Below are 26,273 nucleotides of genomic sequence, written 5' to 3' on the forward strand. Positions count from 1 at the left end.
GTGTAGGAGTGGGGAAACAAATCCAGTTCACCAGATTAGCCTCCGCCGCTCATGTGGAGGAGTGGGGAATCAAACCCGGATCTCCAGATCAGACTTCACAGTTCCAAATCACCACTCTTAACCACTATACCATGCTGCAGAATGCATCCACTTGGGTTAACCCACACACGCATACACTGCTTTAAGTATGGTCCTAGTCTAGGATGAACAGAAAGGAGCCCAATCAGACCTGAAGCATCCTTTATGCCCACCACTGCTTCTAGCTAGGAGGGTTCCATGTCCTGTAACTAGGATATGACAGAAAATGGAGAGAGAAAGGGAAGAAAGGTCAGGGTGGACTTGCAGGGGGAAAGGGTTTAATGTTACCTGCCAAGGCCGGTCTGCAAGAAGGAGAAGAGTCCTGCCTTCCAAAGAGGTGACCATGAACCTGGCCCCGCCTCCTCACCAGATTGGAGGGGGGTCCCACAGGTTCTCAAATGCCATTCTGCCTTCTAGGAAGAATAGACATTTCCAGCATACTCAACATCAGAATAACGATTCAAGGTTTGTCAAACCAACCATCAAGCATTTGTAATAGCAGTTCAAAACCTACACATTTAAGAAGTTACAATGAGAGCCAGCATGGTGTAGCGGTTAAGAGTTGTGCACTCTAATCTGGAGAACCGGATTTGATTCCCCACTCCTCCACATGAGCAGCAGACTCTAAGCTGGTGAACAAGGTTTGTTTCCCCACTCCTACACATGCTGCCTGCTTGGTGACCTTGGGCCGATCACAGTTCTCTCAGAACTCTCAATTCTCTCTGAACTCTCTCAGCCCCAACTACCTCACAAGGTATCTGTTGTGGGGAGAGGAAGGGAAGATGATTGTAAGCCGGTTTGAGACTCCTTAAAGGTACAGAAAATCAGGGTATAAAAACCAACTCTTCTTCTTCATACAGAAATTACTTATCATGAGGCGGGGGAGAAACAAGAACGCTTGCTCACTATTGAGGAGATAGCTTAAACAGCTATTGGGGTATAGAATCAGAAAATCACTAGAAGAGAAGGGATTGAATTTGGTATCTTCTTTCAAATTCCTGGACCAATCATTATGTTTTCAAGCGATCCAGTCAGCAGAATTCGCATCAGACTTTCAGACCACAATACTGAATAGCTGCAGTAGGGTGTGTGCTTTCAGCTGGGTTGAAGCAGGCTTGGTCGGTGTGGTCTTTGTGCTTTATAATTAAATTTGAATGGAAAACCCATTTATCATAAAATGGCTTTTCTGATTTTTTTGTATAGTAAATGAAAGTTGCAACAATACATCAGCATTTTGTGAAAGCGCTTCTAAAATCCTAAATTGAGATTTCTTGAACTGGAGCAATCTGACCCCCAAGTAACTGAGTAAAACAAATAACTATGTCCCAAAGCTCAGAAGATCTAGGAAGCAAAGCTCAGTGTCACAGTAAAGTAGATTAAAACTGGGTGAGGATTAAAACAGAAACCATATCTTCTCCCTCAGTAGACTTGAATGCCACAGCCCCTCAAGGTGAAAGCAGTTTTCAAGTTATTCTAATTTAAATATTAATTCCTTTGCTTTCTTACTTGTGAAGCAAATCTATCCTGCATTTTGAATACCAGCTGTATCAGCATTTCTTCTACTAAGGAGGTCTCCATCAATTAGATCAAAACTTTTAATTGAATGCTGTTTCAGACTACATGAGACACAAAGCGTTCCATGAATGTATCTTCCAAGCAGGGATGAAAGCAACTTAATCTATGGGTCAGAATGGTGTTTTCACACCAACGGTAATTATGCTTTTACTTTAATAAGATCTGTATTGTGGGGTTTGCTTCTGTCACTTTCCCCCCATTAGTCACATACCTGCAAACCCTCTGAGCACTGTTAGCAGCCAATGCTTGCTGGCTCCCACAAGAGGCAGCCCCTATGTACCTGTCCATGGCTGCCACCTGCAATAGCAAAGCTGGGGCAGCTGAGCCACCTCAGGGATGGACGAGGAAACTGTTGCCTACATTGGAAGATCTGCAGCAGCCAGGCTGGGCAGGAGATGGGCAAAGTGCAGAGTTGCAGGATCAGGGGCTCTACCAATGTGGGCACCACACCAGCTCCCAGTTGTAACCAAAAGCTTGTTAAAACCATTCATAGATCTCATAGCATGCCTGTACTCAGAGGATTTACTGATAATAGCAGCTGTTTGGTAGCCAAGTCCCACTTATGTTAAAAAAAACTGAGTTTGTCTTTAGAAGAACAAGAGCTGGTTTTTATATGCCGACTTTCTCTACCACTTAAGGAAGAATCAAACCAGCTTACAATCACCTTCCCTTCCCCACAACAGACACCCTGTGAGGTAGGTGGGGCTAACAGTGTGTGAATAGCCCAAAGTAACCCAGCTCTCTTCATGGGTAGGAGTGGGGAAACAAATCCAGCTCACCAGATTAGCATTTGCCACTCCTGTGGAGGAGTGAGGAATCAAACCCAGTTCTCCGAACCAGAGTCCACTGCTCCAAACCACCACTCTTAACCACTACACCACGCTGGCTCTTCTTGGGAAACACACAGACTTTCCCCCTCTATTTGGAGGGGGTATTTTTTGCCATCTTCTGGGAATGGAGTAGGGGATACTGGGTCTTTGTGTGTGGGGGAGGTCACTGTGAATTTCCTGCATTGTGCAGGGGGTTGGACTAGATGAGCCTGGTGGTTCCTTCCAACTCTATGATTCTACATTGTAGGTACAAAAATGTGAAATCAGATTCTGGTCTCACAATAGTGAGTGTCTTCAATTCATTTTTTGGGAATCTTATGTCAAATGCGTATGGTTTTTAAATACACATTGCTTTCAGCATGGCGGCTTTTGTCCAGTATTCTGAAGCTGAAAACCATCTGAGAACGGTTATATCACCAGCCTCCATTTTACTCTTTGCAGAAATATATTTTATCAATTGACAGTATCCTGTTACCCAAAAGTAAGTATCAGTTACAGTTACTGAAAAATTGTTGAGAGATCTTAAAAATATAGGCTAGGGTTAAAGAATATTGCTGTCATCTCACTAGAGCTGTCAAATAGCCCTGGAAATACAAGAAGAAAACTAATGGCAAGTTGAGGCAAACATTCCATGCATGACTCCCAAGAGGAAAGAAAGCTACAAATGTATTTAAAGTAACTCCTTTGAAAACAAACGGCATGCAATGGCATGGAAAGGGCTACAAACACTTTTCCCATGACTTTGGAGTAACCAGGAAAATATGAAGTGAAAACAGATTGATAGTGCTGAATCACTGTTAATTGTTCAGTTAGCCAGTTGGCTAGCTCTTTTAACTTCCATTTGCTTTCAAGAACAGCTGTCAAAAGCTGTATATTATACATGAGCAACACTCTGAGAACGGTATTGGTAATGTTGCTGCACAGTACACCTATGCATTTTTTTTTTGGCTGTCAAGTCACAGCTGACTTATGGCAACCCCTGGTGGGGATTTCAAGGCAAGAGACCTTTGGAGGTGGTTAGCCATTGCCTGGCTCTGCACCATGACCCTGGTATTCCTTGGAGTTCTTCCATCTAAATACTAGCCAGGGTCAGGGCTGAGAGTGTGTGACTGGCCCAAGGTCACTCAGCAAGCTTCCATGGCGCGAGTGGGGATTCAAACCTGGGTTTCCCAGGTCCTACTCCAACACCTTAACCACTACACACCACACTGGCTCTCGCATATATAGCATTATTTCAGCCTTAGTAAGATGACGCACCGGTAAATAATTAAGTAGGCAGGATCTCAAAAGAGCCTCAAAGGGATACAAAGCCATAGTAGTACTTTAAGAAGAAATGTGAAATGTCCAGAAATTTTGATTCACCCAGAAAAAAATGGGAAAATTTGGGGGAAACTGAAACATATGCAATGCTAACATCCTTTACTGCTTTAACACAATTTATAAATTAGTTACTATATACAATTGTACTATTGGGCATACTTATGGAATTTAAAAGTTTAAATGTCTTAAGTTTTCTATAAGCAAAATCACAAATATATGAATAGCAGTGTGAGAGGGTGTGCTACAAATGGATGCACTTCCTGCTACCTGAGCAGTTATACTTTGGTTTTCACCATCTGAGAGATAAAAATCAAGTAGAAAATATCACACACAAATTTTGTAGTATCTATCTATCTAGTAAACAAAACAAAATGTACTATTTGAATAGGAAAAGTCTCAACAGGACTAGAAGCATGTTTGGATATTGACTTTGTAACACCAAAAACATTCAATACGGTATCACCATCACACACTTTGCAGCAAAAGTATGGACAAAATTATTCACATTTAAACTATCCACAGATAGGAGAAGGTTCACCCAGGGACGGAGTGCTACTTTCTTGTCACCACCTTCCATCGGCAGCCCAAATTGCTCCCTGAAATGCCACTCCTGGGGGACAGGGGACTTGAATAAAACCTTGTCTTTAAAAAGTAATACATTCATTTCAACAGAAAAAAAAATTACATAAGAGTTTTTTTTCCACTTAGAATTTTTTAAAAAATATTTTGGTGAACCAATCCAGGTAAAGAGAACTGGGGTTTTAAAAAACTAATTTTTCCAGGATTCCCGCCACCCAGGCTTTCACAACTCTATCTATAAGACTTTAAAATTGCAAAAATTATGCCCATCTCTATGCCTATACCTGTTAGTTTGCATATTTCCAAAAGAGAAATCTAAATCGCTATGAACTTCAAGCAAATTGTTCCACAATACTGAATTGTTCATTCCCCCTCCCCAAAAAAGAAGAAGAAGATAGGAACCTGTGCTTGTGGCTAAATAGATCATTCTTCTCAGACAGAAAGAGTGACACACCTTAGGCTAGAACTAGAGACAATGGTGGGGGAGGTATGTGATCACATTACTGGCTCTAAACCAAGGTGTGCTAACACAAGTGAAACTGTGTGTCATGCTGTACAGGTTGCTGATTCTCAGTGGAGCTTTAATATTAAGCTCCCACACTAAGTTATTACAATTGCCAAAGACTGTCAAACATGCAACTTAAGAATCCCATTAGAAGAGCTTATGTCCCAGAAATAAGACTATTTGAAACTTTGTGGGTAAATCTAAGATTGCAAATAATAGCTTCTATTTTTTTTTTAAGTGAGATTTCTTGTTTAGGTGACATTGGTTTGAATCTAACTAAAAAAAAAAAAAAGAGGAAGGGTCCCATCAGATCATCCAAAAATATTATGCTGGGGATCATGGTACCTGCATGAGAAAAAGCCAAATGGAACAGGGGATGCAATAAAGAATAGTACTGGGAGGGACTGAATGAAAAAGCTGACAGGATACAAGCCGCTGTGGATAGTCTTCCAGGAGAAGTTTGTGGGTATTTTCAGTTACACAGTTGTACTTTTCGCTGATGCACCTTTTCTCTAGTGGGGTGCTTTTGGATATGCGTGAGCCAAAATGAAGCCTGAAATTAGCTACTCTGGGTCGGCTCAAGGATATCTGAAAATTACCCTAAACACTCCTAAAATTATGGGAATAATGAAATATTTATTTCACACACACACCCCAATTTCGGTAGTGTTTCAGTTAATGCTTCCCGTTCCTGTGCCTCCCCATGAGAGAGGAAGCTGGCCTGCCAAACAACTATTTTCTGTCTGTGCCCCTTTAAATTTTAAAGAGACTACAAGTACTGCCTAAGAGCTGAGGCCAAATAACAGCTGATAGTTGGGTATTGATTCTATACCTTAGGCAGTTCATGAGAGGGAGGGCATCTTGGCCATCTTCTGGTCATGGATAAGGGGTCACTGGGTGTGTGTGGGGTAGGTAGTTGTGAATTTCCTGCATTGTGCAGGGAGTTGAACTAGATGGCCCTGGTGGTCCCTTCCAACTCTATGATTCTATGACTGCCACTGGAAGTAATGGGGTCATTATTTCCTATGGGCTACTATTTTCTATGGGTAGACCTGGCCTCTCTACAGCCTGTAGGAAACAATGGCCCCATTAGTTCTAATGGATAGTAGACCTGGCCTCTGTCTACTGACAATCAGCAGTCAGTCAGCATCAGCTGGTAGGCAGGCCTTCTAGTCCATTTAATTTTTTTTTTTAAAGACACCAACTATCAGCTACTTGGTAGGGCCAGCTTCCTCTTTCACCTTTCCTGCTTCTGCTGCTTGGAGGGAGGAGAAGGGGAATTGGAAAAATGTGCTGAGTTTTCAGGAACCAGAAAAAGTACCCATCAAAAAATCCTGAAATTGTAACAAAGGTCCTGAAATTTAGGGATAATGAAAAGTCTGCCCTCCCTAAAATTCAGATCTGAAATTAACAAAAATATTTTTGAAGTGCACACAGCTACTTTTCTTGCTTTCATGGAATGAAGAAAATAAAATTCTTTGTTCTCAGGCAAGATAATTATCCAAAGTGACCACGCTGCTACACTAACAGCTGTTATTAAAATCTACTAAAGTTCCATGTTGCTGTGGAAGTGATTAAATTAACATGGATACAACTAATAATCTGCAACTCTCATTTGGAGTCAGTTCTTATATGGTGTCCCACCAGATAAGACAACGTAAAGAGATTACCGTATATACTCGCGTATAAGCCGAGTTTTTCAGCCCAAAAAAAGGGCTGAAAAAGCCGGCCTCGGCTTATATGTGGGTCAAGACGGTAGGGGAGGGGGGAGGGAGGGAGAGAGGAGGGAGGAGGGAGGGGGGAACTTACCACCGCCGCCGCCATCGCCGCCTCCGCCGCCATTGCTGCCGTGCCCGCGTGGCTTCCCCCGGCCAGGAGCGCCCTGGAAGGGCCTCCAGAGGCCTCTGGAGGCCCCGTCGCCGCCCCTGCCGGGCGCAGCGAGGCTGCTGCCGGCCGGCGCCGGCCTGGAAGGGCCTCCAGAGGCCTCTGGAGGCCCCGTCGCCGCCCCTGCCGGGCGCAGCGAGGCTGCTGCCGGCCGGCGCCGGCCTGGAAGGGCCTCCAGAGGCCTCTGGAGGCCCCGTCGCCGCCCCTGCCGGGCACAGCGAGGACCCTGCCGGCCGGCGCCAGCCTGGAAGGGCCTCCAGAGGCCTCTGGAGGCCCCGTCGCCGCCCCTGCCGGGCACAGCGAGGACCCTGCCGGCCAGCGCCGGCCTGCGCACCTGGATTGAGGTAAGCCTGCGGGGGGGGGAGGGGTTATAAGCCGACCCTCGGCTTATACGCGGGTGCCTAATTTTTCCCCATTTTGGGGGAGAAATTAGGCACCTCGGCTTATACGCGGGTCGGCTTATACACGGGTATATACGGTATTGGTTTTAATATTACAGTGGCCTTGTGAGAAAATGCCAGAGAGAAAAAAACTCCTATTATTTATCACACATGCAATCCGCCATTCCTCCACAGAGATGAAGCCAACATTCACTGGGATGTCCTGTGGGTTGCCCAGTGCAACACCACAGAAACCTACACAGGTGCTTTCAGAGTCACAGAACTTTCATCTGACAGTGTTTCAGCTAGTCAGCTGCAATTAATCCAAAAATTAAAATGTTTAGCCACATCTAGCCCATATAAATTCATTCATGCTGTTTCATGTTCTTCCGGATCATTTTGATAGGTACCTCTTTTTGAACTTGAAGTCTACTTTGAAGTGGCAAAGAAAGAGACAAACAACGTGGAAAACAAGAAGTCAGACCATTTAAAGATGCAATGATTTGAAGTGCCCTTAGGACACAAGGGAGTACCATGAGTACTGAATTTAGTGGAATTTATCATAGGCCAGTGAAAAAAGATTATCTAGCAACTAAATGCTGAAAATGTGGGGATTTGAACCTGAGTATTCCAGATCTTGGTCCAATACTCTAACCACTATACTACATAGTTCTCTGCTTTCCCTTTTTTCCTCCTCCTAGCAGCCTCTCCCTGGGAAAAGTACAAAAGTTACAAAAGCCCAGTTACAAAAGTTGTGATGCAACCAATCATTCTGGTGAGTGGTAGGGTGGCCACTGCCAGGCTTGGCCCAGTTACACAAATTGTGTAGGGGCTACCGCTGGGCCCTAGGGAGTTGTTGGGTACCCAAGGTTGGGTAGAAAGAAAAAAATTATAGATATAGAGATAGAGATATAAAAATACTGAAAATATAATTTATTGGAAGCGCTATGTAAAGGTTAAAAATATTTAAAAACATTAAAATAGCACAATGGCATTTCCTAGGGTTGATATCTGTAACCATATACTAGGTATCAACCTAGTAGAGCAGTGAATTTCCTGCATTATGCTCTACTAGGTTGATAGCTGCACACATAGTATATGAGAGACATATACTAACCAGTATTACAACTAGAACCAATCTGACCAGATGTTTGAGTAATTGGTAATAGATTTTACAACCTATACACATGCCTGGTTGGGTTTGAACTGTTTGTATATGTATGTATGTATTTATTTATTTCTGTAAATGCGTGCAGGCTTAACATGGGTTTTAATTAACCACTGATGAAGGCCCAATAGGCCGAAACGCATTTGGTATGTGGTTACAGATATCAACCCTAGGAAATGCATTCCCCTCTTTTTTTCTTTCCCTAGGGAGTTGTGACATCAAGTTGTAATCACTGCTGCACCTGGGTGAGTTGCACAAATTGCATGGATGCAAGTTGCCCAGAAGTTGCTGCTGGGCCTGGCCCCAATGAGTCCTCCCTCCAGGACAGGAGGGAATGAAGCAGCAGTGGATTAGGAGGCCAAAACTGCCCTGAAAAGGGCCCTGCCCTCTCCTCTTGCCTTTTACTGATAGAGTAGAGGCGGCAACGATCAAAGACTGTTAAAAGAAAATACTGTAAGAGTGTTATTGTTATAAGCATGTTCGTATGTTAAGTAAAAAATAATATCATTAATTGGCTATGCCTGTGTCTTCCATAAAGTTTGTATTTCCTGTCCCTGGCATTAAATTTTATGGTACACATGGCCCGGCCTGACCAAGTGACATTTACATCATATCCGGCCCCCGTAACGAATGAGTTCAACACCCCCGGGGTATGGTGTTTCCTCATGAGGGAGAGAGACCAGAATGCTGACTGGCAGCTAGAGGTCAGCATTCTTACCACCACCACCCTTCCACCTGACAAGCTTCTCACCATGTCTCAGCAGAGATGCAATGAGTGATTTCCCTAAGGAAGCTGCTCTCTAAGTTACTTTTTGGGACCCAGCAAGAAACTGGAGAGGGGGAGAGCAAAACTCTGGCCATCAGTTGGGAGTTGGCATTCTGATCCTGCCCCTCCTCAGCCAGCTTCTAGGGACACAAGGAAAAGCTTGGGGGGGGGAGAATATGAATGCTGACTCTTATCTGGTAGTATTCTGATACCAATCCCACTCCCAGCTTCTTGCTGGGTCCCAGTAAGGGATGTAGAGAACAGCTTCCATGGGGAGGGAAGGATATAGCCCCCTCCCTTGTCAGGGAAACTGCTCATCTCGTCTCTGCTGGCACACAGTAAGAATTTTGCCAGGGTGGCAGTGAGAGATCAAAAACAGTGGCTTCCAGGTGGCAGTAAATGTTCTGACCCCCCCCCCCCTCCCCGCAAGCTTCTCACAAGGTTACAGTACGGATATTTCCCCAGTAAGTCAGAGCAGCACTCAGGACTCGGCACAGACCATACAGCATGGGTTCTGCAGGGTGAATGCAACCTGAGGATTACGTGTTGTAGATTCCACGACCAAACCTTCAAAAAGAGGGCCCTTCCTTTGGTCTCATTAGTTAATGCAGTTGACCTTACCTATGCACGCTTCTTGAGTTCGACAAACAAACTGTTGCTAGATGTCTAGAGTACAGCGACATTTTGCTGTATCAGTTTTGCTGCTTAGACAACTTAAAAGCCTCCACCTGTAAGAATTTTGCTAATTTTTGCTCTCCTCCAGGATTATATCTAAAGAGTGAGTTGGATCCTACCAGCTGCTCTGCTCAATTTCCCCCAATGCCCCTCCCCACTTCAGTTCCTGTCCTGTGCAACTTTTGTCTCAATTCCCAGCATAGCTTTTGTGGTGTTTTAAAAAGGGTCCTTCTTCCTTCCCTTACCAGTGGGAAAGCTGGTAGGATTCCAGTAAGTAATCAATTCCTACAAAAATAGCTTGTATCTCCCCATAATTGTTTAACAGCTATCAAATCTTAAAAGGAAGAGTAAACTTTCCTCACTATTACAGGCAATTTTCTTCCCTCTTTATAAACAGGAGAACAATTCCTCTGCTTTTCCTGCATCGTTTCCACTACCCCACTGCTGCTGAATTAGCAGACAGATGAATAATCCAGAAAGAACATTTCTGCAGCCCTATTTTATCCATCGGTAAGAACTATGTTTTGTCTTTGCTTTAATTTGCTTAATCGGGGATTCTGATTGACTACAGTGATGCAATTTTCCTCCTCAACCCAACAACAGGATAGGATAGATTTACTCTCGACTGCCTTTCAAATACTTCTGTTGCCCTCATTTATTTTGGGTACGCTCTAAGCTCATTGCCAGCACTCTCCCCCAAAAAGCTGCTTTTTAAAGATACCCTACTATGTGAATTGCTTACACGCCAGACACTTGGACACATCTTAGGCCTTGTCCAAAGAAAGAAGGCACCCGAGCGATCATCCAACTGTGCTGTTTTTATTCACTCAACTTTTTTAAAAGGGCCCTGAATCAACAGCTCTTTAATTTCATCATCCTGACTAAAAGCTCAGGAGACAACCATCAGTGCTCCACTGTGGCAAAAAGATGGCTGGGAACTGGGCACCATCCCCGCTCCCTATACACATGATGACGACAAGGCAGTTAAAATCAAAAAATGAAGGCGTAAAAGTGGCACGTGCTCAGATAAGCTCTGGACATTTCTGCAGCTCTGGCCTATTAATGTGCAGTTCCCTATGTTGGACTGTAAAGACATGACAAGGATAAAAAATGCTTTTCTACAGGATGGTGTGATTTCCCCTTATCTTTAAAAGAAATCCATATACTTTTCTTGAAGAAAATGAATATCAAACACAATGCTTTAGAAACTTAGTTAACTCAGCAATAAAATGTTTTCTGAGACAGACTATCTGTCATTAATAACCGGTTCAACTTCTGGAAAATACTCTACCATACAACTTTAAAGGAAGATTTTTTTTCTTGTGAATAGTCCATCACAAAAATGTAATTTCATTCCATTTGTTCATTTTCTGAAGTATGTCCCAGGCATACTACTATTTTTCTAAAAAGTCTAACCGTAAGAACTTACCTTGAGATCTGATTAACAAACGGCCTCAATTCTAATGGGTCATAGGCACGAGCGAAAGCCCAACTAACATAGCAAGCCGCATCCCTGACGTTGGAGCCAACACTGCAGGCGCCTCGCTTTTCATCGTAGGTCAGTCCTTTTAAAATCACAGGAACAACTGTGGAGAATTTCAAAGTAAGAAATATGAACAGGATGCGGAAAATCTGGGGGTAAATGAAGAACGTAGACTTATTAAAAGTTGGTACAGCTGTTAATTACTTGGGGGCAATAGGAACAGTTCCAACCACTGCACTGTGTTTCCTCCCTTCCTGTATCAGAATATGAAACAGCACAACGAAAGAGGGAGAAAAGCCACTTCAGATGGAAAACAGACTTGCTGTGGGAGAAAAGCTTAGGTGATCTAACAAGAAAAATCCCATAAATATATATAAAATGTCCAGCGCTGAAGGGGGAAAAGTGTACAGCCAAGTGCTGCTACGATGGGCGGTTGTCATGCTCACTACTTTCCCTACCGTTTAAAAAGCTATATTAGTGTGTATGTAGAACAGCAGAGAGCCCTGACCTGGATGGCCCAGGTTAGCCTGATCTGATCAGATCTCAGAAGCAGATCTCAGAAGCTAAGCAGGGTCAGCCCTGGTTAGTATTTGGATGGGAGACCACCGAGGAATACCAGGGTTGCTGTGCAGAGGAAGGCACTGGGAAACCACCTCTGTTAGTCTCTTGCCATGAAAACCCCAAAAGGGGTCGCCATAAGTTGGCTGCGACTTGACAGCACTTCACACACAGAGAATCAGCCACCTATTACCATATTGTGATTGAATAGCAGGACTTTCTCTAACAGAGGCAGGTCCTAGAAAGGTACTTAAAAGAAGCCTCTAACTTCACAGTTAAAACAATATATATTAAAGTGCGACAGGAAATTGTTAAGTTTAGGAAACAAATCCCACACATTGAATATATTTGTATTTATTTATTACTTCATTTACACCCCGCCTTTCTCCTCGATAGGGGCCCAAAGCATTTTACACAGTTAATCTCCCCTATTTTATCCTCACAACACCCCTGGTGAGGCAGGTGAGGCTGAGTGTGTGCAACTGGCCCAAGGTCACCCAGCAAGCTTCTATGGCAGACTGGGGATATGAACCTGGGCCTCCCACATCCTAGCCCAACACCACCACTACGTTGCATTTGCTCAATAACCGACTCAGGATGCTCACTTCAAAGTAATAACACTATATAATCTGCATGCTAATTTGGAGCCTGCAAGGTTTATGAAGATAACATAAAAATCGTGTGTGTATGTATGTGTGTTTTAAGTACCGTCGAGTTGCTTCTGACTCATGGCGACCCTATGAATCAGTGTCCTCCAAAACGTCCTATCCTTAACAGCCTAGCTCAGATCTTGCAAACTGAGGGCCGTGGCTTCCTTTATAGAGTCAATCCATCTCTTGTTGGGTCTTCCTCATCAAAATTTGACTAATGAAATTCAACTCCTGGCTCCTCATCCACTGACAAAACATCTTTGAGTACAGAACAAGCTGCCCACACATGAATTAAGAGCTTTTTAGCTGATTCCTTGCCACATGTTTACCGACTATTCAATTCATTGTTTAAAATAAATTTTACAGAATCTCAATACACAACACATTTTGAGAAAACAATAAAATTGAAGTAAGATTTTACTGAAGAACTTGCACATTTTCCACCTGTCCCATAGCACATCGCATAATTTTCTTGAGCAAAAGATACTGGGAGGTAGCCTAAGAAGGCTTACTCAGAAGTTAAGACCTAATGTATTCAATTGTGTTTACTCCCAGGAAAGTGGTTTTAAGATCGAAGCCACTGTTTCCTAAACACACTGGTTCTCTTATCAGTACCCTCAAGCACGGTACATTTGGCTTTGCTGTAAGCACTGACTCCTCATGAAAAGAGGCAGTCTTCTGCTGCCTTCTTGACTTCCTCTCTACAAATATAAGATCTCACATAATTTTGGCAAAACTTGATACACGGGCCAAATTACAATTAGGCCCCTCAGACAGAAACAACAGCTACAGATTCAATTTGCCAAATGGATCCCATAAATGTAAATGGTTCAAAAGGATTACAGCATATTAGCTTCAACACAACCCACACTGGATCTGAAGATAGGGTTGCCAGGTCCCTCCTCGCCACCGCTGGGAGATTTTTGGGGCGGAGCCTGAGGAGGGTGGGATTTGGGGAGGGGAGGGACTTCAATGTCATTGAGTCCAATTGCCAAAGCGGCCATTTTCTCCAGGGGAACTGATCTCTATCAGCTGGAAATCAGTTGTAATAGCAGGAGACCTCCAGCCATCTTCTGGAGGTTGTAAAAACAGCAGCACGAGGGCTCACAATAAACGTGAATATACTTTTTCAAAATTGTATTCAAAATTATTGGCAAGATTATTGTAACTCAAAATGAAAAAGCATTACATCATGCATTGATACAGTCCAAAGTCAACAAATTCAACTCAAGGTAAGTACAAGGTGAAATCATGCACCAAAACAAAATTGATCTATTACCTCACTGAAGGATAGGAGAACTGGTGGTCTAGGAACCCGCAGGGTCAACTTTAAGACTTTGATGAGAATCTTTGATGTGAAGATGACATCCAACTGAAGAAGCACATGCGAAATGAATACCAAGCCGGAAGTATCGTCTTGGCTTCCCCTGAAAATTTTGTGCATCACCAAGACTGTTTTCATTTATACCATACGTCTGTGGTGGACTTTCTTTTGAATTTACCTTAGGGTTCTGCTTTACGTTGAGAGTGTATTTTGTTTTGGTGCATGATTTCACCTTGTACTTACCTTGAGTTGAATTTGTTGACTTTGGACTGTATCAATGCATGATGTAATGCTTTTTCAATAATACAATAATCTTGCCAATAATTTTGAACATAATTTTGAATACAATTTTGAAACAGTATATTCACGTTTATTGTGAGCCCTCGTGCTGCTGTTTTTACAACTACGTTAGAATCAGCATAGGTATTGTGTATCTTCTGGAGGTTGGCAACCCTATCTGAAGATGAATGTCTTTTCTAAGACTTGTTAACTTTGCATCCTACCAGACGCACGGTTTTAGCAACACGATAAATCAGCCCTGCCGTCTTATAACTTGCAAGACTGATGAAGGTTCTGAATAAAATCTTTCACACAGTTTCAGTGGTGCAATGCCAAAACCTACCAGCTGCATAGGTTTCCCTAAAAGGCTTCCTTTTGGCATCAGTTAGCCCAGTAATATAGTTTAAACACACCGCTGCTTACTGAACTGCATGTAATTTAATCAACTGCTCTAGCCTACAGAAACAACAGCCTTCAGGGGAAAAGAGAATTCACTTAACCCTTTCACTTTTCTCTTTGTTAAATTCTGCAGTCCAAACCTCATCTCTTTGGTAAATGCCAGATGAAAAACAGAGAAGTGCATATATTTATTTACTTTATTTATAGCCCACCCTTCTCACTGAGACTCCCGGCAAATGACAATATATAAAGCAATGCAATCGGACAGCCCAAGCCATCCAATAAACAATGCAATAGGACTAGGATTACAAAATTAGAAAGCAACGCAACAAAAAGCAGTTTAAGTCATGACACGTAAACACCACTTCAAAGGCACACAACACAGGTCTTTAGTCTCTTCCATTGAAGATAGATACTTCCATATTAGCCACCATGGGGCCCTCTGCACGCCATGCCAAACCAACTTAGTCATCATATGAAAACAAATCACATGACTTGCCTAAGCCCCCAGTATGGCCTGAATCCTACCCCCACCCCTGCAACCTGCTCCTCTTGGCAGCCCTGCTGATACCATTAGTTTCAATAATTTCTGCCTAAAAATCCAGACAATGTTCATCCTGAGCCACTGTACTGCTGGAGTTTCTTTCTCTTTTGCCTAGCCATTTCATGCACTGCTCTGCAGTGATTTTTAGAGCTTCCTTCACAAAAGCAGCGACCTTTCAGGTGTGGGACACACTTAAGATATTTATAACCCACCATACTGCTTTTCAAAAAGTCCTTAAAAGGCTTAGATCATACAACTTTCTCACCTGACGCCGAGGAATCCTTAGGGGTGCGGTGAGAGCCGGCATGCCTTACCTACTTGCCTGCCTCTCCACCATTACCACCCCAGATCTCCTCTGCTATGGGCTTCTCGGAGAACCTCTGTCAATTTAATCTCCACAGGGAGGAGGAGGTGGGGGACGTTTTGTCAGTTTCCTTTAAAAACACACACACACAAGCCCCCTTCCCCCACAGAAGAAAAAAAGATCCTCTCTCCTGGGGTCCAGTAATAATGGGGATGTGAGGGCGATCTGGCTGCGACATCTGTCACCCCATTGATTGCCAGGGTTGATTCGGCTGATCTGGCTGGCTAGGCGGGTGTCCCCTACCTCCCTTACCGCTCCATGTGTGTCCCTCACGAAGCTGCGCGCTCGGTGGAAGAGAATGACCATCCCAAATAGAAGGAGGGTACCGTTCTTCGGTCAAGGGTATACGATAGCTGAGCTCCCCTGCTAGAACCTCCAAACAAGCTCAAGGTCCATTTGTAGGAGAAGTAGGGTAGTCAAGCAGTAATAATGGTGGATGGGGCAGGTGCATCTCACAATTAAGAAGGCAGCCAGCTCAACAAGTAGGTGGATTTAAGGACCCTTCTACAAAGGCTTGTTTAAAAATAAAAAATATTCTAGTGTACTCTTTAGGGCAGCAACACTTATAATAGAAAATGAAAGAAGTGGCCAGGTGAAATTCTGCCAGCTGTTATTGGCCTCAACAGGAGAAGCGTAGTTATGTGGAGTTTCTTCAACCATTGCATTGCTTGTGTGGGAACAAGATAAAGATAACAAAGAACAGGTGCTGGTACAGCTTTAGCAAAAGAAATCACGGGGATACACCCACTCTAAAGTCTTAAATGAACTTACAATATATAAACTGCACAGAAAACTAAAGATGTACAAAACTCTTCTTCGTGGGAAAGCCACAGAGCAGAACTGAGAGTTTAGTATTCTACGCTTTATGAAAAGGAAAAGAAAATAAACCCTAACAGCAGCAATACAACTTTGAAAAATGTAGTTCAACTTGTTTTCAAGCGTGTTGAATAAACTGGCAAAAAAATGGATTTAACTGGTTATACAGGAACATCAAAACAGCCCCTGGGGGCAGTATTTGAAAATCTGCCATAAATTTCTTCTTGTGAAGATTAAACATTCCTGCTCCTGATATTACCATTTACGCTGTTTGTTCTTCCTTAAACTTAAGAGTACTAAGGGGAAAGGCTGATTTTGTACAAAGTGTGGAGGAAAATGCTCTATCCATCATGACAGAATTCTTTGCCTTGGGAAACAAAAATGAGAGGTGTCAAACTGCAGCTACATTCCTAACCTCAAGGAAGCATCAGATCTCACACAGAGCAATTCCACATCAAAATAAAGGGTCTCTTGAGTAGAACAACAATGCCCAAGAGATGGAGTGATTAACCAACATTACAAAATAGCGGGAGAAGGAAAGATACTATCAATACTTCCTTACCTCTAACTACATATGTCCAAAAATATATGGAACTTTCCGCTATCGCTTTTTGGGGTCCGAAAGGAAGAGGGGAAATTTCTGCATTTTAATCAAAGGATAATCAACACTACCACCTCAATAGCGAAGTTTCAACATACAGCTTTCACTTGCCCACTTGGTTTTTTTTGGGGGGGGGGTTGTCTTATAAACTAATTTTATTCTGGTTAGCTACTGTGAGTGCTTTATAGGCGAAATTAGGTCTGTAAGTGGTTCAAACAAACTAACTTCCAGAGTACTGGAGCTGTGGATGAACTGATGATTACCAACCTGATAATCACTTCATCTACTGCTATAGTCCTGCAATACGTAGGGACAGTGAATGGATATCTAAACTTACAATTGTAAGTCAGCAAGACTCGTCTTCCACCTGGCCCTGACCACTTTAAAAAAACACTTGGCAGGTGCCAGGAAAGGTGTCTGCAGATGCCATGTTGGGGACCCTCATCTCACTAGTAGCTAGACTACATTAAAAAAAAATTTAAAAGCACCCTTCCTTAACTGAAATATACCAAATCAATGGACAAAGATCCTTTTGTGTTTAAAGACACGTATGAAAGAGTCTGAAGATTATGCAATCACCCTAGTCAAATATTGCTACTTATTCAGTTAAAAAAGGAACACTTTGTTTTTTAGCTATTGGACCTGTCGTATACAAAGTCGTAAAAATGGGACAGGCTAATCTAGATTTGCCCAGTTACTTAACTCACAGATATGTAGTACATAGAATGGAGAAAATATTCTTCTTTTAGATATTAATGCACTATACATGGGCACCGGCTATAATGACACAAAATAATATATAAACCATTATCCTGTATTATTGAAGAAACACAAACAAAACATTCAAGGTAATATTACTTGCACTAAGTCATTTGAATTTTTTAGGATTGCTTTTTCAACCTTGAACCACAGACTAAGGAGTCAAGCCCTTATTTAAGTACCTAAATAAAACCATCCTCATTTCCAAAAGTGCTGACCTTGCAGCTGCCCCTACTGGGGATCTATAATCTAGCTATAAATTCTCAAACATTGGTACTTAATATGCTTAGGAACACAGCTTCAGTATTTGAAAAAGGTTGTGTTAAATGCCTCCATCTAATTGTCTGACACCCACCATGAGATAGTACTAAGAATCATTCCTTTTCCCACAATTGCAATTTGCCTTTCTCTGAAGGAATTCAGCTTGGCTGGCCAGTGTCTCTCTCTATAAACTCAACCTACGTGCTCTCTTATATGTGCCCCCTCACCCAGCTTGCCTGGAGTTTTGAGCTGGGTTGTCATCAGTTCGTTGATGACACCCAGCTTTATCTGTTGATGGACGGCCACCTTTTGGAAAAAGCTAACACTGGACAGCAGCAGATCTGAAAAGGATGTAAACTATTATGTTTTAATGACAGGGATTTGTTTAACATTTATATGCCACTGTAAACATTTAAACAAGCCTGGCAAAATTATTTTATATCTGTTCTTTTATATCTGGCAAAATTATTTAGCAACATAATGTGGTACCCATTATACTGACTGTGTATTTTTAATACAATTTCTATATATCTATATGTAGTTTTATTTTTTACAAATAACAATGGATTGTGGATGTTAGCAGCAATGTATAAACATGGTTGAAACTGATAAAAATACAAAGTATATTTCTACAAAATGTTGTACAATCTTTTAGTCAAACAGGAACACAGATAATTATGCATCAGGTAAAGATATCAAAAAAGGACAAAGTTCTTAAACTCTTTGTTCAGTGTGCTTATAGCTAACAAGCTGAAGCCTTCTTAATGTATTCTTGTCCAGTTGGAATCTACTGGAAATACCAGATGGAGAAATCATCAGGTGAACTATTCTTGTCTAGCTGAAGTACTAGTTATATCAAGTGAAGAATCACCAGGTGCAGACAAGTTCCCAGGTTTGTTCTTGTTTCGTATACTAACTTCATCAGAAACTTCGTATCGTTGAAATCCTGACTAAAAGCCCCAATAGATGAAACATTGCAGGATGCAGCATACAAGAGATGTTCTAACATACAGAATAATTTCAGAAAGGCATGATTCATTAAAGAAATACAAGGCAATGTTTCATCTATTGGAACTTTTAGTCAGGATTTCAACAAGATACATTGCTGCTAATATCAGCAACCCATTTTTATTTGTAAACAAATAAAACTACATATATAGAAATTGTACTAAAATTGGTATTCACAGTCAGTATAATGGGTACCACATTAAGTTGTTTATCTTTGATATGTTTGGCACCCATATACCCCATTTTTATATTTGTGATCAAAAATATTTAGCAAGCAGGAATTACTCCTTTTTTGCTGTTTTCTGTGTCCAAAGTAGAGGCGCTGTCACTGCTAGAAAAAGGAGGCAGTGGATTGGGGCAGGCTCATTCTGCAGGCGGAGCTGGCAAGGCATGAGTTACTCCCTTATTGCCTACAGGGTCTTCCCCATGCCGCTGAGCTTCAGCAGCAGTAGTCAACCAATGCTCTGGATACTGCACCAAGTGCAACCTGGCAAAGGCAATGCACGGCTAGTGCCTGCCTGTTTCCTCTGCCCTCTGCCTCCCAACAGCAGCTCTCTCCTATCTCTCCTGCAGCTACTCTCAGACTTGCCCCACAGAGACTTCTTGATGTCATGCTTCCCACTCTGCCTCCATCCACTGCAGGGGTTCCCTTCCAGCCACTGCAACATGCCCCGCACAATCCTGATATTCCTTTTTGCATGCAATCTTCAAGACCGCCTGTGCTTCCCGCTTTGGAAAGGTGAGCTTGTTAATAGTTTAATATCTTGAGCAGTTTATTTTTTAAAACAACACTTGCTTTTTAAAACAAAATCTACATCCCTACTGAAAGGCTTAGTGAACAGAACCATCTATTGCATTTTCAGATTTAGAAGAAGAAGAGTTGGGTTTTATACGCCGACTTTCTCTACCACTTGAGACTCAAACCGGCTTATAATCACCTTCCCTTCCCCTCCCCACAAACAGACACCCTGTGAGGTAGGTGGGGCTGAGAGAGCTCGAAGAGAGCTGTGACTAGCCCAAGGTCACACAGCTAGCTTCATGTGGAGGAGTGGGGAAACCAACCCGGTTCACCAGATTAGGGTTTGCCGCTCAGGTGGAGGAGTGGGGGATCTAACCTGGTTCTCCAGCTTAGAGTCCACCACTCCAAACCACCGCTCTTAACCACTATACCACGCTGGCTCAATTTAAAGACTGAGAAATTTAGAAACCACATCAAAGTTTAAGGCACTTAATCATTATTTTCATCAATTGGATACTCTCTCTCCAAGTTCCCCCTATGGCACCAAGTCTGCAGCATCTGGTAAAGAGAGCCATTCTAGAAGACTGATGCTCAGACATAACTTGAAACCACAGTTAGTTTGTTAAACCAGGATTCTGCTTACAGGTAATCATTCAGGTTTGCATGGGCAAATGCTGGTTTCACCGTATTCCCTCTCTCTCCCCACACTGAGAGCAAGATGGTACCTCAGCCTGCAACACAGTGAGGGCAGCACCAGGGAATATGACAGGATTATGGCAATTCGGCCATCACACAAAAACATAGTTAAGACTATGGATGATAAACCAACTTCAGATGCTGGTCTCACATATCCTAAATAACCATAGTTAGTGGAATGGCCCACATTTGGATGATCATACTAACTGTGGTGGTGGTGGTAGAAAGTGCTATCAAGTCATAGCTGACTTATGGTGATCTTGTAGGATTTTCAAGGTAACAGATATTCTGGCTTTTGCCATAAACAAATTTATTCATTCATTCAAGGTAACAGATGTTCAGAGGTGTTGCCTGCCTCTGTGTTGCAATCCTGGACTTCCTTGGTTGTCTCCCAACCAAATGCTAACCTGCTTAGAGTCCGAGATCTGACAAGGGCCATATTAATTCTCTCTGTGTGTGTGTGTGTGTGTAAAGTGCTGTCAAATCTTAGCTGACTTATGGTGACCCCAGCAAGGGGCTTTCAAAGCAAGTGAGAAGCAGAGGTAGTTTGCCATTGCCTTCCTCTGCAGAATTTTCCTTGGAGGTCTCCCTTCCAAGTACTGGCCCTGCTTAGCTTGCGACATCTGATGAGATCGGGCTATAGCATGCTGCCATCCCTCACATACTGTAGTCTTAGCTTAATTAAACCATGGTTTTACATGATTTCAGGACACAGCCATAGGTAACTTGGAACAAACTTGAGGCATTGCAGAATAGCTGAGAAACAGCGCAATAGAAGACCCTACCTCAAAGCTATTCTGCAGAATGACCAAAGGGACCTTAAAAGTGGCAGAAAAGCAAAGCAAATAGGAGTAAGGTATGCTTCCTTGCTATTATGTCTTGCTTGAAACTAGAGGGATGCACAGTCTTCCTATGGATAGGTGCTGATTTTCCTAAAGCTGTAACAGAAAATTCACAAGCACCCTTCTGCAAAAGGTATGGAACCAGAGGAAGACAAAGCACAATTCAGGAATGCTTTCTTTAGTCTTTTCTATGGACATATGAGCAAGCTTAATTAGCTAGTAGGAACTGTGGGGAGAGGACACATCTACATACATAGCATCTTGATACGTTCGAAACCATACTAATAGAAGAAATTGCATCTGGAAAGAGAAACTCCTCACCAAAACAGCTAAGAGCTCAAATAGTTGTAAGCTGGGAATTCCATGAATGGAGTTCCCAACATTTATTTTCTTAGGAAGGAAGGAAGGAAGGAAGGAAGGAAGGAAGGAAGGAAGGAAGGAAGGAAGGAAGGAAGGAAGGAAGGAAGGAAGGAAGGAAGGAAGGAAGGAAGGAAGGAAGGAAGGAAGGAAGGAAGGAAGGAAGGAAGGAAGGAAGGAAGGAATATACAGAGGCCCAATTTGTATTGGGACCATGGTGCAGGGGTAAAGATTTAAGACCCCCTGTGTTTTTCCAATCCAACTAGCCCCAAGGAGCTGCCATTTGCCCCACTGCAATAAATTCATATCAGTACCTGTATAAATGGTAAAAATAGCCCTAGGGCTATTTCAGTTCTGTCCGATGGCACAGTGGGGAGAATTAATCCCCTTCCCCAAATGCTTGGATCAATTCAGACTGGATCCCCTACACTCCTGATTTTTAGAGAAAAAGAAACACTGAGAGCTCCAGTCTCAGAAACCCCAGGGTCACATCAGTTTGAGATATAAGATTCAAGTTAAATTTTCCTGAGGATTTTAATGTGCACATTTGCCAATAGGATTAATTCACCTTAGAAGGTCTGAGACCACAATCCAGTTCTAGGTTAACATTTGCGCACAAAGCCATGAGTTTGTTCCAGACCTTGTGGTTTTAATTGCAAATTAATTCTTCAGTATCCTCCTTTCCTGTTTTTTGTTTGTTTTAATAACAAACTAAGGAAACAGAAATTATTCAGGGCACCATGTTTATATACAGCATATCCTAACATAGTAATGTTCCCATCCAACCTGGACTCCAGTCAACGTCTAAAATCTCAGGGGGAGGGGTGCCATCTAAATGTGATAACCAAACAAACTTCAGATCTGAAAAAAATAAATCAAGAATTTGTAGCATAACTAAATACAGAACACTGGTCCATTCAAAAACAAGAGTTGGCAACTTGCCCACAGAGATATAGGAGACCCAAAGATGTTCCTACATCAAGGAAATTAGATAGCAGGGCTGATAAGAACCTCTGCAGAAGACCCTAAAAAAGCTGTTGTGATGCTTGCTAGACAGACCATGCGACAGATTACTGGTGGCCACATAATACCTAAGAATCTCTGTATTTTTTATTCAGCCTCCCTGCAGCATACAGTGAACTTCCGTTTCTCATTTAATATGAAACAGCAGTAGCAGTAAATAGTAGGCCAGGCCAACATGCTAATTCCTAAATTAGCCAACAGGAAGCCTTAGGAAAATGTAGGAGTGCACCACCCATTGCTGTTAACTCCTATCTTCCATGAGTCAGAAGTTGAAGATGCATCAAACTTCAGATTGTACTAGTTTCCCCTGTAAAGAAACCCCTTCTGCTCCCTAGAAAACTCAGAGTATTGGCCAGACAACTTGCCCAGACTTGTAACATATTACTAATGCAAGGATTGGAAGTCATTAAGAAGGACAAAAGGATGCCTGAAAGGGTGTTAAATATAAATCAACAGTTGTGCAAGCAGTACTGAAAGAGGACATTTAAGAGGAGAAAGCACAAATTTCTTGCAAATTCGGAGGCATGCCTGATCTTAAAATGGTTCCTGACTACATATCTCACACAAAACACTAAACTCACTCCTCTGCATAAGTCTTCCTGCTTGTTTTCAGTGCCTTTTTACAATTAAAGGAGTAAAAGGTGACAAGTGCTTAAACAGAAATCCAATACTTCATTGTAGCTGTGATTTGGCAGAGGGCCTACCACTACCTGTCCCCCAAAGGTAGAAGCAAAGACAGACATTTATGACCTTTCACCATTTGAGTGAACATTTTGGACGTTTTGGAGGACTTTCATTCATAGGGTCGCCATGAGTCGGAAGCGACTCGACGGCACAACACACACACACCATTTCAGTGGGAAAAACATGCTGATCAGAGCACTTTATACATAATTTGATAACTAACGTAAGAGCTCGGCGGGAATGGAGAGAAATTTTTTTGAGATCACTTCTGGAATGAAACTCCATTCCATAATACACTGGCATCAGTCCTTTCAATCAATAAGTGAACGTGTGTAAAGTTCCGTCAAGTCGCAGCCGACTTATGGTGACCCCGTCAGGTTTTCGAGGCAAGAGATAAACAGAGGTGGGTTTGCCATTGCCCTCCTCTGCACAGCAGCTCTGAAATTTGCTAATCAGGGCTGACCCTGCTTAGCTTTCAAGATCTGATGAGATTGAGCTAGCCTGGGCCATCCATGTCAGGGCCGGACAAACCCAGGAATTCCATTGCCTCCAATGCGAATATGGTGCTTTGCCCCTTTTGAAAGGTATCAACGACCAGATGACTGGTCTACAAGGACGCAGTAATTATACAACAGGAGTACCACAGATTTACCTAAACAATTATAAACGGGTACCAGTTTTGTTAGGTCAATTTGACCTGCTATATCCATTAATGAAGAAAACGAGCAGCATCCTGTCTCCGAGGCTCTGTTCCCTCAACTTGCAGATCCAGGTATTTTACTCCACTGCCTCCAGTTTAATAATACAACGCCTGCTGCACTTGCGCGTTCTGCTCTACTTCAGCTGCAGCCCAGTTGAGCAGGTCTGCCCAGCAGCAACCATTTCCAGGGAGTGGTTGGGTTTTAATAAGCTCTTTGTTACACTAGGATCGTGCCCAGGGGCCAACATCGCTACCACAGCTTCCCTCAGATCACCAGGGCAAGAACCAAAAACTAGAACAGGCCACTTTCACAGAGCTGGAAGAAGGCCTGGTAAATATAAGGCTCCCAAATGTAGCCCACAGCTCCCCTGCACCAGACACCATAAAAATATTACTGATCCATCTTCAGGGCTAGAAAGCAAATAAAAGTAAATCAAAGGGGCTGATCTAACAGTAGCTGCTAGAGTTTTCCTAAACAGCCTCTCCGGCAGTCCATTTAAAATTCGCAACACTGATGTCAAGGAATGTGGAATTTGTAATTTACCTACACTAGAAGCTAAGGGGATAGACAAGTGGTGATTCTAGTCCATAGAAAAGGACACCTGGAAAACAAAGATATTTAAGGCTGATAGGATGGGGAGAGGCAATATTCTCATATGAGAGGGGTTTGGAGGCAAAACCAGGGTGGATAAAAATCAACGATTTTTGTGTAAAAATCAATATATGCCAGGCGAGTATATCCATTCTAAAACTAATATGTGAAGATTTACATATAGGGAGGTGAATCCATTCGTCCTCTAAGGAGACTTCCTCCAAATTGTGGCTCTTTCTCCAATGTTTTTTTAAACTATAAATATATTATGACCCACTTTTATAGTCTTTTCACACTAATATGCTCTAAATAGTAGTGAATGTATTTTTATTAATTCAATATTCTTACTAAACTTTTAAAATGAATACTATTCTTGATAGCAATCATATTAATGCTGCAAGTTACACTAATTACTTATTAATGTTGGTATGATTCACAATTAACAATCCACTTTTGTCTTTAAAGTGTATGCGCATATGGATGTAATTGTCTTTTATTTTTGTAAAAATTTTTTAAAAAACTTTCCACATATTTTGTAGAAAGCTGATGTTGCAATGTCTTGATAAGAAAAACAATAACCACCAACCAAGTATCAAACATTCAGGAAACAAGGCAATCCACAAGAAAGGAAATATTGTTGAGGACTATTCTTGTGAGAAACAAACACAGCCATAAATATCAGAGGCAACCTCAGGATTCATGAGACCTGAGTACAAAGTGAAATAGAGCAGTATAGGATGCACAATACCGGTGATGGTTTGCATGTTAGTTAGGAAAAAACACATTGAGAAGAACACAGCATAAAGCAGGGCTAACCAGGGCCCTCTACCAACCAGACTGCTGGAAGATGGTGGGCTGGAGTCCAGGAAAGAGCAGACACTGAAGCTCTTGACCATCAGATATTTGATGAGGTCAAAACACACGTGGAGGCTTTGGCTATCTTATGCAATAATCAAATCAACTGAGATGGCTGCAAGACACACGCAAGAGCCAAAGATTATGGAAGGTCTATCTATGGAATACATGAACACATGAAGCTGCCTTATACTGAATCAGACCCTCGGTCCATCAAAGTCAGTATTGTCTACTCAGACCGGCAGCGGCTCTCCAGGGTCTCAGGCAGAGGTCTTTCACATCACTTGCTTGCCTCGTCCCTTTATCTGGAGTTGCTGGGGATTGAACCTGGGACTTTCTGCATGCCAAGCAGATGCTCTATCACTGAGCCACAGCCCCTCCCAAATTTTAAATATCAACAACTTAGAAGACAGCAGAGAAGTCAAGTTAGTGGAAATGCACCTATTTCTCCCATCAATGGAAATAGGCAGCACTTTATGGAACTCTATTTCATCAAAGAGGCATAAATATAAGTACCCTGCCTCAGGATAGGATGCTAGTCTTCAACTACAGGATGCCTTCAGCTTGCCAACAATCAGAAGTTTCATTTTTAAAAATTGTACGTTTGAGGGCTTACAGTTAAAATACATAATTCGAAAGGTCTATTCGTTTTAAAGATTTATATCTCTTTCCCCCTCTATTTATGGTTTCAAGGTGCAGTACAAATAAGTTTGAACAAAGATGTTTACAGCCTCACCAAGGGCAGGCTTCCACATGTAGCCCTCTCACGCTAAAACAAACAGACTCGCTTGCCCTAAACCTGATGCCCATGCCAGAAGGCAAACATGCCAGAGGACGTGCGCCACTGGGGCAGGCTCAGCTGAGGTTGTGGGACAAAGAACAAGCTCTTCCTGGAAGCACCTCCTCCTCAGACCAGTGTGGGAGTAAAGCAGATGACACCGTGCAGAAGGGGTTAGTCAGGGCTGCTCCTCACAGCGAC

At 42.5% G+C, this 26,273-nt stretch overlaps 1 protein-coding gene across 1 annotated transcript in view; it reads right to left on the reverse strand.

Moving 5' to 3' along the window:
• TBCD (tubulin folding cofactor D) overlaps positions 1-26,273 on the reverse strand; it is a 186,685-nt gene that overhangs the window by 95,885 nt on the left and 64,527 nt on the right. The window contains exon 15 of the mRNA XM_056848257.1: positions 11,190-11,346. Within this exon, the coding sequence (XP_056704235.1) occupies positions 11,190-11,346 (157 nt within the window). The remainder of the gene's footprint in view (positions 1-11,189; positions 11,347-26,273) is intronic.

This window comes from Euleptes europaea, chromosome 1, assembly GCF_029931775.1.
Source record: "Euleptes europaea isolate rEulEur1 chromosome 1, rEulEur1.hap1, whole genome shotgun sequence".
NCBI lineage: Eukaryota > Metazoa > Chordata > Lepidosauria > Squamata > Sphaerodactylidae > Euleptes > Euleptes europaea.